Source organism: Colobus angolensis, unplaced genomic scaffold (assembly GCF_000951035.1).
Source record: "Colobus angolensis palliatus isolate OR3802 unplaced genomic scaffold, Cang.pa_1.0 Scaffold24, whole genome shotgun sequence".
Taxonomy (NCBI): domain Eukaryota; kingdom Metazoa; phylum Chordata; class Mammalia; order Primates; family Cercopithecidae; genus Colobus; species Colobus angolensis.
The window spans coordinates 8,623,505-8,636,555 of NW_012115599.1; the positions used below are offsets into that span (position 1 = coordinate 8,623,505).

Here is a 13,051-nt window from a genome sequence, read left to right on the forward strand (position 1 = left end):
ATGAGAGCACTATAGATAGAATCCAGCCAAATCACTCTTTTCCTGTGCAGGATTTATGTGTGTTCAAGCTACAGGAGATAAACACTTACAGGTGAAATTTAAAATTGCGTTTTAAACACAGTACAATGGAGTGAGTCTAATATAACTTTGTCAACCTTGCTGAAATGGAAACCAGAAAACCAGCATTTTATGAGGTAACTTCCAATGTGCCTGGGCATTGCTAATGCCATGGGTATCACCACCGTCTATTTACAGTCCATGCAGATTTGCCCCTAAAATTGGGGCTTTCTCTGAGAAGGTGATGGGGCACTAGTCGCTCCAACTTCCATCTGCCACAGTAGGTTTTTCAAGCTCACCAGAACTGTCATTCAGGGCTCCCAGACTCGGGGGATGTCAGAGGATCCCTAATTGCCTGCCGGTATTTTCCCAACTACTTCCTCAAAGGCTTCTAAGCCTCTGTAAAGCTTACGTGTTTAACTTCCAGCCCTGATCTTTGTTCCTTTGTGTCTTTGCTTCATTTCCTTTTTTGTGTGTGGCCCTTGTGGGTCACAGGACACAGCAGGAAAGAGAGAAGGAGGCCAGACTGGTGCATGGCACACTGCCTTGTACCCTTGACTAGGGACAGCTGGGCAGAGCATCCATTCCACTCCCAAGGATGTCTGCAAGGCAGGTACAAGATAATGTGCCAGAATGTGCAGTATACATGCTGCTCTGGCTCTGGTGACCTGAAAGTGTAAGGTAGCACTCAGAGATGGGGAAATATTTATATTTAAATTAGGATTTAACATCAGTGATAAGTTAAATCTATATTATCTAAATATTAAATCTGTAATCTATATTATCTAAATATTAAAACTGAGGTTTAAAGGAAAGTATAGAGGCACATAGCATGCATGCTAAATCAGCACCGTATGTTAAACAAGGTATGGGCATATATTTTGAATCAGAATTGCTCACTTATAAAAATAGGAATTCACAGCTTATTTTTAAAGAAGTATTTCTGTATTAAAATTTCAATAGGAAAACTAAAATACTAGAGGTCCAAGTCTAGCAAACTTTGACTTGTTAGTACTGGTTCTGAAGAATGATTGATAAATTATTAAGTTTAATAATCATTTATATGCTGACCAGTATCTTCCGTGATAATGGAGGAAACGGCCTGTTTTAATATGTGCACTGGAAAATAGCTTGTGGGTGAGAGGTTTATTTATATGCTTCAGTGTAGCTAGGTAGCACGAACAACAACAAAGATGCTCAGCTTATCCAAGGCATGAGGAGGGACATGCCCCTTACCTCCCTCTTCGGGAGAGGGTAGAACTTGGACACAGAGGGCGCTAGTGACCTTGCAGGACAGCAGAACTTACTGGCTTTACGCACAGATTCTGAGCCCAACAGAGTGGAGAAGGAAAACCTATTTATCCCCCTTCTGAGGCTCCTGCGCATAAGCAGGACCCCTGGCTTTTAGCCTAATTGGTTTCTGTATGAAGGTTATATCCCCAGTCATTGTAAAGCAAAGACCACCACCGCCACCTCCTATACACAGCTTTTAGGTACCATGTTTTGTATAAGTGTTCTAGTCCTAAAAGTCATTGCATGCCATTTAAAAAATACATAAGTTGATAATGAAGATAACATATTTTTAAAAATCAAAGCTGGCTGGGCCTGGTGGCTCATGCCTGTAATCCCAGTGGATGCTGAGGCAGGTGGATCATTTGAGGCCAAGAGTTTGAGACCAGCCTGGTCAATATACCGAAACCCCATCTCAACTAAAAATAAAAAAATTAGCCGGGCATGGTGGAGCACACCTGTAATCCCAGCTACTCAGGAGGCTGAGGCAGGAGATTTGCTCAAACCTGGGAGGCAGAGGTTGCAGTGAGCTGAGATCGTGCCACTGCGCTCCAGCCTGGACAACAAGAGCAAACCTCTGTCTCAAAAACAAAACAAAACAACAAAAAACCAAAGCTATGTTGTAGTCCTCTTTTTTTTTTTTTTTTTGAGACAGAGTCTCGCTCTGTCACCCAGGCTGGAGTACAGTGATACGATCTTGGCTCACTGGAAGCTCCGCCTCCCGGATTCAAGCCATTCTTCTGCCTCAGCCTCCTGAGTAGCTGGGACTACAGTCGCCCGCCACCACGCCCGGCTAATTTTTTGTATTTTTAGTAGAGATGGGGTTTCACCATGTTAGCCAGGATGGTCTCAAACTTCTGACCTCGTGAACCACCCGACTCAGCCTCCCAAAGTGCTGAGATTACAGGCATGAGCCACCATGCCCGGCTGCTATGTTGTAGTCCTCTAAGGGTAGGGATTACTCTGCATGAGCAAGATTAGCTACAGCACCTCAGAAAAGCAGGGACACAGTGAAGGCTGGACAGAAGAGCCTGTTTTGTCCTCTTGGTAAACGTGGTCAGAGCACGTGAGCTCACATGAAAGTGTTAGTCCGTGTTTGAGTACATGGGTTCTTTTACTAGCAGATACTTTGAAGCTGGAGTAGGGCAGTTTCAAAGGTACTCTCCATTGAGTGTATTCGTTGGCTGATTTCACTGATGTTAAATAACTGTGGAGAAGCCTCTTGTAAAGTGATCTTAGCCCACTTTTCACCTTCCCTAATTCTTATATCATGCAAACTGGTTCCCTTTATGAAACAAACACTTAATGCTCAGAAAATCTCTTCTCTGCCTCACAGTGCCTGCTCATCCGTGTTTGAGAGAAGAGCTGATGGCCTTTGCCAAAATTAGCTACTGCGAGATCTGGCATCTTTGGATCGAGTCTTTCTACTGTGGGCATTAATGAGCTTTCGTTAACACTGTTTTCTGTAATGGCCTAACCTAACCACACAAACAGTACATATTTTGGTAGTTAACACAAAGGCCTTATTTTCTGGGCCATTATAGCGTGTAGAGCAAGTGTTCTACCTTCAGGGGCTTGTACAGAGCAGAAAATCATGTTACCACCATGCATAAAATTACGTTATGTTAACTTTCCTTGCCCATAAAGTTCAGAATGTATAAACTTCCAAAACCAGGGCAGTCCGCTTTCAAAAAATTACTGAGTAGCTGATACTTAAGACAACACCCACAAAACAAAACCACCACCTGACTTAACAAATAGAAAATATGACCAGTACCCTCAGTTTCTCAACACATTTGATTCTACTGAAGTATTCTGTTGATTTTTTAAAAAGATAACTAGTCATATATATTTTATATTCACATATACTTCATACACACATATGTAATATTTTAAACATATAATTCGATGAAATCAAAAAGCCTGTATAAATCTATAAGCACGAGGAAGACCGGGGGCGGGGGATGTGATTAAAATAAAGTGAGTGTGCCTGGCTCCCTGCAAGAAGTTGGTGTTATATTTGGCTCAGTTGGCGTCTGGGAGTTGGGCTGAAGAGGCTGGGATCTTGGCTAATCCCTCTCAAGGTCTGGTGAAGTGGAGAAGAGGCTGGGAGGAAGTGAATCTAATGTTGAGCATAATGGAGAGATAAAGGAGCCGTGTAATCAGATAAGGGCTGGCTGTGGGAAGTATTTATGGGGGAGGTAAAAGTCCCAGTCTCCATCCCTGAAAGAAACGATGGGGAAGGGCAGGAGCAGAGGGCCAGCTCACAGACGGTGGACGGCATTATTTTCCTCTGCAGGTATGCCTACAGTGGACGACTAAACCTGGTCTTTATAAACCTAACCTCTCATGACAGTTGCTGGAGGTCCATGTCAAATTTCCTCCTACTGTCAAGAGCCTGACAGCTTCCCTGCCCCTCCACTCTCTGATAGCTAGAAAGGGCAGGCAATCGAAACCCACTCCTCAGTGGCCAGGGAAGCTGGTGTTTCAAGGACCTGTTTCTGTCACTGAGGTAGGCTTTCACCAAAAATGATGATGATTGCAACTTACCAAACGTCTGCATCTGTAACACTGCTTTCAGCCAGCTTTCAGCCAGCAGGGTAGATCCCCTATTCATTTTGCAAAGGAGGAAACTGAAGCTCAAAAAGAGGTTTCTTCAGCTCCTGAGAGGGCTGGGGGACTTTGGGGCCGCCTGGCCCTGAAGCACACATTCTTTGCGAGACCCAGTGCTGCCTTGCCATCATCTCCTACAGTTCCTTGGTTTACGTCTGTTAACGTGGCCGAGACAGGGCCTGCTTTGAAACTGGAGAACACTTAGAACATAAAGGCTGAGGTCTAAAACTTTTCAGTGGAGATGCTAATCCAGTTTTGAAAGCATTTTTTTCTCTGCCTTCCTATCCTCCCTTACGATGTTACCTGCCTCTTTTGCATATTGCATGATCCCGGGACAGGAAGTCCTGTTTTTACAAAAAGTCCATGTGTTGGGAACACAAAGCTCTTTCCATAAAGAAACCACATTTCAATGGAAGATCCTCAGTCCAGCCACTTTTGCTCATAACACACCTAAAGAATATGGTATTGAGTGCTGGCCGTCCAACACCGTTGTAATAACATTGATGGGGCTGTTCAGCTCAAGTTCAGACACTCAGGCTCCATTCAGTTTGGACCCTTGGCTGGAGCTTCACTAGATCCACACCATTACAGCAGTTGTTAATTTCAGAAGCATTCTTTTAAAATGTTGTTATTTTTGACAATGATAGCATGTTTTGACATTTTTTTTTCTAAGGCATACCAGCAGCAGTTTCCTTTTGCAAATTTTTAAAACTAATCTGCCCTTGCCCTTCCTGTCCCATCCCCCCCACTAACAAACTCTACATCTGTTTTAAACAGATGTTGTTTAATTCTTTCCAGAAAGAGCGAGAGGGAAGGTAGGAAGAGAGTTTCCTCCTTTATACCTTTTTCGTAGTGAAGTTCATTGTCATTTCTGTGCTGGGTGGGGTGAAGTGCCTGAGTAACGTAAATACACCATGGATAGGAAGCAGTTGGCATGCAGCCATGCAGCTGGATTATCCAGACATCCTTCGCAGCTTTTAGTGCAGCACTTTATCCCCCGCCTTGTTTTAAATAGCCAGATGCCTCAGTTAATGCTGGCTGTCGGGGCTCTTGCCGGAGGAGACAAAGGGGGCTTCTGCCCTGAGCCTCCCTTTCCCCAAATCCCATCACAGAGAAGTCTATTCCCTGGAGAAGGCACTTGATAGGAGGCATTGAGGCAGGAAAGAGGAGGCCTCAGAGTGCAAGCAAAGGCCAGAGTTAACAGCCTTGTAGTCTGGACACAGAAGGGTACAGTATTTTTAAATTCTGTAATAAATGGGTACTTTTTGGAAATAAGTTTATGGCACTAACATAAGCAATGCAAACCTCTTTTTCATGTTTACTTAATCCCCTCAAAGAAACAGAGAACAGCACACAGCTGCAAAACAAAAAAAGTAAAAGCATGTTTTAACAAGAGGTGCACAGAGTTTCATTTCTTCACTTTGGCCATCTCCTGTTGAGATGAACCCATAGTACACTCATAGAAGATTTGAGAAAGCTGTGTTGCACACTCGAGAATTAAAAGTCATAAGACCCTTAATTTTTTTTTTTAAATAAATGGGATTGGGGGGAAAGGATATTCTCAAATTGTATGCAGTTAATCTAAATAAATGTTACAGAAGGTTCTTAATCTAAGGGAATATGCATGTTGAATCCTGAAATAGTTGGATTAGTCCTATATGTACATGTATGTCCTATGGTTTTTATATGTACTTCTACATGATTTTTCCATTTTTATGAATAGAAAAATACCGTGATCCCAATTTAGTAATTGTGGTTCGTAAGTAAATAAGTATTGAACACTGTATGTTTTTATAGGAAATCTGTTAGCTATAGTTTTTTTTTTTTTTTTTTTTTAAGAGGGAGTTTTGCTCTTGTTGCCCAAGGTAGAGTGCAGTGGCGCGATCTCAGCTCTGCCTCTGGGATTCAAGCTATTCTCCTGCCTCAGCCACCCGAGTAACTGGGACTACAGGTGCCCACCATCAAGCCCAGCTGATTTTTTGTATTTTTAGTAGAGACGGGGTTTCACCATGTTGGCCAGGCTGGTCTCGAACTCCCGACCTCAGGTTATCTGCCCACCTCAGCGCCCCAAAGTGCTGGGATTACAGGCATGAGCCACTGCATCCAGCCTGCTATAGATAATTTTTTTAAAAACCTGTTTATATTGTGAATTTAGCCCTATTCATTCCATAACATATTACATGTAAGACACCATTCTAGGCCCTAGGGATATAGAATTGAACAAAAAAGGCAAAGTTTCTGCTCCTGTGGAATTTATATTCTGGTAGGCAAGCAGATATTTTATTGAGCAAGCATTGATTTAGTAGCATATAGAAAGCCAAAGCAGGGGGAGAAGATTTAAGAGGGGTGGAGGGTGCTATGCTGCTTTATATAGAGTGGGCAGGGAAGTCCTCTCTGAAATAACCTTGGACAGAGACTTAAGTGAAATAAGAGAATGAACCCAGTTGGTATGTGAGGAGTAGAGTTTGAACAGAAGAAATAGCAAGTGCAAAGGCCCTGAGGTAGAAGGATGCTTAATATGGAGGCCAGTGGGACCAAAGTGGAATGAACAAGAAGAGTAGTAGGATAAAAGGTCCAGATTTTGAGTTCTGCTTGGTGATACCACTGGAGGGTTTGTTTGAGTAGAGTGATCTGACTTACCTTTCTATTTTCTGGGTTAAGTTGGGCAAACATGGAAACAAGGATGCCAGTTAGAAGGCTATTACAGTAATCTCATTGGAAGGTGATGGCAGTTGGATCAGGTCAGTGTCAGTAGAAGTGGTAAAAAGTGGATCCTGGATATATTTTGAAGAGAGAACTAGAAGGATGAGGAGGTGTCAGGAACCAAGAGTTCAACCTGAAACATGTTGATTGTGGTACGTATTAGACACCTATGTAGAGACTTCACATGGGCCCTTGGTTCTACTGGACTGAATCTCACAGAAGAGACCTGGATGGAAATGTGAATTTGGGAACTGTTGGTTTGTAGAAGGTGTTTAAGTGGAGGAAGTTGGCCCTAACTTGGATCATGGATGACTTAATCACAGTTACAGGAGGAAGGGCAGAGAGAGTGCTGGTACAAAGCGTAGGCATGGTGGTGGGCACAGGCAAAAGGTCTCCTGTGATTTTGTCTATTTTCTCAGTGAAGCTAAAGCAACTTCATCCATCATCTGAGAGTGAGGGGGTAGGAGGCCGTGTAAAGTTGTCTTTGGGGGACAGATCAGGGAAATGTAGCAGGATGCCAGGTGGCACTTAAGGACTCACTCAAGAGTAGTGTTTGTGGCTTTCAAACTATGAGCATACTAGAGTGGGGTTTTTCCCTTACACTATGTCCAGCAGCCTGGGTGGGGTTACGGAGTAGGTAATTGATAGCATTTAACTTCTCTGGGGTCATGCCAGGCAATGGCAATAAGCAAGGGGAGGGGTAGAGAATCAGTTGAGAATGTGGCGTTTGGGGGAGGGCAAAAGTGGTCAGAACAATAGATTGTTGGCCCCAACAGGGTAAAGAATTATTAGAGTCTGGAGGGAGAGAGCTGCAAAGTTACGAGGTTGTCAGAGAGCAGGATGCTTACAATTGAGTTATGGAGGTGGTGCAGATGTTGGTAATGACAAGATTCACGGTTGACCTGGGTATGAACGGCTAAAGTTGGTTGTAAGACAAGGGCATTGGAAGGAAAGAGGGCCAGAAATTGAGAGGCCAGGGAAGTGGAGGGATCCTCCGAGTCAATAATGAAATTATCAAGAATCGGGCCAGGGATCATGGTGGAGATATGGAGAGTCAGTGAGCCTGGTTGCTGAAGTCTTCAAGGAATGAAGGAAAGTGAGGTCTGTGTTCTGAGGGGGGCATGGTCAGGGTGTGAGCTTCACACTGGAGGGAGGCTGAACAGTCTGCGGCAGTGGCAAGCACCATACCCACAACTAGGCCCAGCAGGGTGCAGTGGGGAGACAGAAATCAGCCCTGGGAGAATGGGCCACAGTGGCCCAGCCGAGAGTGCATTTTAATTTAGGTTAGGAAAGGGAAAGGAACTTATAGTATTTTTCATGGGTACAGAGTTTCAGTTTGGGATGATGAAAAGTTCTAGAGGTAGATGGGGGTGATGGTTGACCAACAGTGTGGGTGTAATTAATGCCACTGAACTTGTATGGTTAAAATGGGAAATTTTATACCATTCATATTTTACCACAGTGGAAAAAAAATGAAAGGAATGATCAGAGGAGGGGATGAGGAAGTAAAGGGAATGGTAGACCTTGGATTTGGGGTGCCAAGGGAGGTCAGCTGGGTGACAGTGGAGGGTTAGCCGTAGGGGGTCGTGGAAAATCTGGTGGCTTTGCCTTTAGCGGTGAGTGAGGTGAGCAGGGCTATGGGGCACTGCCTCCACATCTCTGGCCAATTGCAGGGGCCAAGTTCTGAGTGCCCGGGCTGAGGGCATCTTCCCTGAGGCCCAGGGAACGAGGGGGTTCTTTGTTACTCTGCAGCTTTGTTTCCCGAGAATCTGTTATAACGCCTGGCATATGCAAGATGCAAATATATGTTTGAATGAGTAAAAATGAATTCCATCCAAAGAAAGAAAACAGCAAGTGAGAATGTAATGGCCTTGCCAAAAATCCAAATAAATTTCCCCCAAAAGTGATGAAGAATGAAAAGAAGCTAGAGTTGGTCTCTGGGGGAGAAAAAGGATTTTTGGCAAATGTACAGAAGAACTTATTGTGAAATTGAGGTTTTAGACTGGAAGAAATAAAATCATAAACAGAAGGCTACAAATGTGTGAAGGGTTATTGGAATTGAAATATTTTCCTACCTAGATATGTGATTTCATGGTGAATTTATGATTTGCAAGTAGATTATCCTATTTTATGCTAAATAAGATTCTTGGCTTTATAAAATGTTAAAACTTGGTCATTCATTTTCAACTAATTTTAAAGGGTTGAAACCATAATACCCTTTTAATAGGTTTGTAGTCTAGGCACGGTGGCTCACGCCTGTAATTCCAGCACTTTGGGAGGCCAAGGTGGATGAATCACCTGAGGTCAGGAGTTCCAGACCAGCCTGCCAACGTGGTGAAACTCCATCTCTACTAAAAATACCAAAAACTAACCAGGCATGGTGGCAGGTGCCTGTAATCCCAGCTACTTGGGAGGCTGAGTCAGGAGAATTGCTCGAACCCAGGAGGCGGAGGTTGCAGTGAGCTGAGGTCATGCCGTTGCACTCCAGCCTGGGCAACCAGAGCGAAACTCCATCTCAAAAAAAAAAAAAAAAAAGGAAAACCAAAATAGGCATGTATCTTTCCAACCTAAAGATACTAAATTATAGAAATCAACTTATTTATCAGTACTGACACCTAGAAACTGGAGAATATTGTGCCTGTATAATCTTTTGATCACAAATAATTTTTAACTACCAGGTGTCTTTTTAAAAATGTACTTTTATATTGAGTTTAAGTGTTTTGTTTTTTCCCTAAAAGTTGAGATGGATCACTTTTTAAGGTTGCCTGCAGGCATAGATTTCTTTCGATAAGTCCAAAAAAGTGCTGGCTGGTGGTCACCTTGCATTGTGAAATGTGTTCTGCAACTACTAGACCATTGTCATGCCCCGTTCTTCTTGTTGTTGTCGTTTTAGTGACAGCTATATTGTGCGTGTCAAGGCTGTGGTTATGACCAGAGATGACTCCAGCGGGGGATGGTTCCCACAGGAAGGAGGCGGGATCAGTCGTGTCGGGGTCTGTAAGGTCATGCACCCTGAAGGCAATGGACGAAGCGGCTTTCTCATCCATGGTGAACGACAGAAAGACAAACTGGTAATGGCAGACATACATCACGTGGGTTAAATTAGTGACAACTGCTTTATTTACATTAAATCATAGTACTATAGTACTCTTTCCTTAACGTATTTTTTTCTTTCTTTCTCTGACTTCAAACTCTTGCAAAAGCTTCAAAAGTTAGAACCCCGGAGCTGGTGCCAAATTGCAAAATGTGACTGTCCTTTCCAGCAAAGTCTCTTTTGACCACACACTTTATCTGAGATGCTTATAAGTATATTTGGCTGTTTTATTTGCATCTTTGATTAAGATGTCTAACATTGTAAAAAGGTATTCAAAACAAAAGTGTACTCTTTTATTATTATGAATCACATTGTACTGAGCTGTGCAGTCAGTGTTTTAAAAATGTAGAGTTTATTCATGGAGCATGCCATTGAGGTTTGGATGGTGGCAGGTAAAATACAAAGGCAAGATATCATCTGACATTAGACTATTTATAAATAAATGTTTATCTAGCTTTTATTTCATGCCCTAATGAATAAAACATGCATGGAAAAAGAAAGTAACAGAAAGTAGTGGTATCATTCTTTGGTTTGTTTTTGGTTTTGTTTTTTGTTTTGAGACAGAGTCTCGCTCTGTCGCCCAGGCTGGAGTGCAGTGGCACGATGTCGGCTCACTGCAACCTCTGCCTCCCAGGTTCAAGCAGTTCTGCTGCTGAGTAACTGGGACTACAGGTGTGCACCACCACACCCAGCTAGTTTTTGTATCTTTAGTAGAGACAGGGTTTCACCATATTGACTAGGTTGGTCTCGAACTCCTGACCTGAGGTGATCCACCCACCTCAGCCTCCCAAAGTGCTGGGATTACAGGCATGAGCCACCGCGCCCAGCCCACACTTCTATAAATTATTATCCATGCTTATAGATAAATACTTTGGAGAGTAATCATCGTCTCCCAAGGGTGGGGAATTGATACTTCATAATATACAGTCTTAGGGAGGAACTCAAATGTTCAGTTCTGTGTTATGAGGGAATCTATGATAGGAAGGAAAATTGAATGTCCAAAATCTGTTTTAAATTCATGGCCCTAAACATGGAGGAACACTACTTCTATCTGTATTTGATCATGGAGTGTATACTCAGAAACCAACAGATGATTCAGAATGTGCAGGATTGTGCAGGATCCCACAGAGAAAATGCAAAGACACCACAAGAATATGTCAGTGTTGCATTTGAGACCCTTTACAGTAGCATCTGTTGGGTTTTATGTGTTAAGTGTACAAATTTAATCTTCTTTTGCAAGCACTTCTTATAGTTTAAAAAATTTACAAAATAGATAAGACAGAACAATTTGTAAATGTTACATATGGGTTAACAGAAATATTATTTTCACATTTGATTTCATTTCTGAAAATTTGAAGGGAGAAGACAGCTAATTTTAAAAAGTGTTTGTTCAGGAAATACCGTATATAATAGTCAAATAGTGAAAACATTCTTGTTTATAACATTTTTGCAATAAAAAGCAATGTAACTACATTACCAATAAAAAGTAAAATGACTACCATTTATCTAGCATTTACCATGTACTAAGTACAATCCAGCCCTTCAGTTAGATCTGTCGTTGTATCCCTATAGCAGCCTGTATAATTGTAATTGAAGAAATTATGATTCAGAAAGATTCCTTGTTCTTAGTGGCCTGTTTTGGGGGCCTGGAACCAGTATTTGATTCTCTTGTCACTCTGACCCCAAAACTGAACAACTACCCTTAGCCCTTTGATGTAATTTTTCCATTTTGTACTTTTTAAAAAATAAGACAGGATCTCACTTTGTTGCCCAGGCTGGCCTCCAACTCCTGAGCTTCAAATGGTCCTCCCACCTCATCCTCTGGAGTAGCTGGGGCTACAGACACATGCCGCTGTGCCCGGCCATATTTTTAAACAGTCGTGTACCTCATTTATTTTGCCTTAAACATTCTCTTTCAAGACTATCATGAAACAGCATTGCCCTAACGTTCTCATATGAAATTTTCCATGTTGCTGATATCAGTTCGATGTTTCATTATTTGACCACCTCCTGAGTGTCAAATATTAAGGTTCTTCCCCTCACCTCAGTGTTAGGAATACACCTATGTGAATTTTCCACGTTTATTATATTTTTGGAATAATTTAGGAGGTCATGTTTGTATGACTTTTGATACATGTGCAAGGAGCTGCCACCAGTATTAGAATTTCCTTTAACACATTGAGGGATATAAAATATACATATATATAATATATGTATAATACTTATTGCTTACTAATGAGATAAAATGTTTTTCTGTTTGTTAAACAGTTGTAACTGTGAATTAATTATCTGTTGATGTCCTTTGTATATTTACTTATCGGGGCCTTATTTTTCTCCTTGATGTGTATGCCCTCTTGCATAATAAAGATATGAATCTCCATCTGTCATATTTGCTGCAAGTATATTTTTATAATCTGTTGCTTGCCCTTTAGTTCTTATTTTTATATATATAGAATTTTTTTCCACATCTTTGGTCTTTTTGTTTTTAGGGTTATTCTGTGTTTTACCAGATTATCTTGTCTGAAGGGTTATGTTTTTAGAGCTACTTTTTCCTGGTATTTCTATGGTTTGTCGTAGAATACTTCAACCTAAAGTGGCCCTTTAGCTTGTCTAATCTAGTCACTTTTAAGACATTACTAGTGCATAGTAAACTTTCACCATTTGTTCCAGGTCCTTTAAGTAAATAACCTCAGTTAAATTCCTACAACATTTTGAAGGAGGAAGATATTACTATTTCCACATTGTAGTGGGGAAACTCAATGCTCTAAGAAGTGAGCCACGTCCTCGGCATGGGACGGGCAGTGTCACCAGCAGAGCCAGCGTTGGAGCTCATTTCTTTGCAAAATCAAGCCTGTCCCTTCACACTAACTCGGCATACTATTAGGGCAGTCCAGTCCTCTGTCCACCCCCGCTGAGTCGTGGACCAACTTACGTTGTTTGTTGCTAGTGTACACATAGATTGTGCTATTCTGAAAGTGTGCCTCATCCCCTGCCCCATCATGTTTCTCCATCTCCCCACCCCCTTTTCCTGTCCACTGTACATTCCTTGACTCCACACTTGGGGGCTTTTATATTCACTGGTACCTAAATCACACACCCATATGTCCTGTTGTACTTCTCTATCTCTGCATCCCTTACCTTGCCTGTTTCACACTCTGAGAAATTCTGGATTCCTGTACTGAGTAGTACTTAACCCTCCCCTCACCCATACCCAGCATATCCATGCCCGTGCGCACGCACACGCGCGTGCACATACACACACACACACGAGCACACGCACACAGTCTCCCTCCC

General features: G+C 42.2%; 1 protein-coding gene across 4 annotated transcripts in view; it reads left to right on the plus strand.

The window, feature by feature from the left end:
• SPRED2 (sprouty-related, EVH1 domain containing 2) overlaps window positions 1-13,051 on the plus strand; it is a 126,547-nt gene that overhangs the window by 81,493 nt on the left and 32,003 nt on the right. For all 4 annotated transcript variants that reach the window (XM_011945290.1, XM_011945288.1, XM_011945292.1 and 1 more), the window contains one exon: window positions 9,557-9,734. In XM_011945290.1, the coding sequence (XP_011800680.1) occupies window positions 9,557-9,734 (178 nt within the window). The remainder of the gene's footprint in view (window positions 1-9,556; window positions 9,735-13,051) is intronic.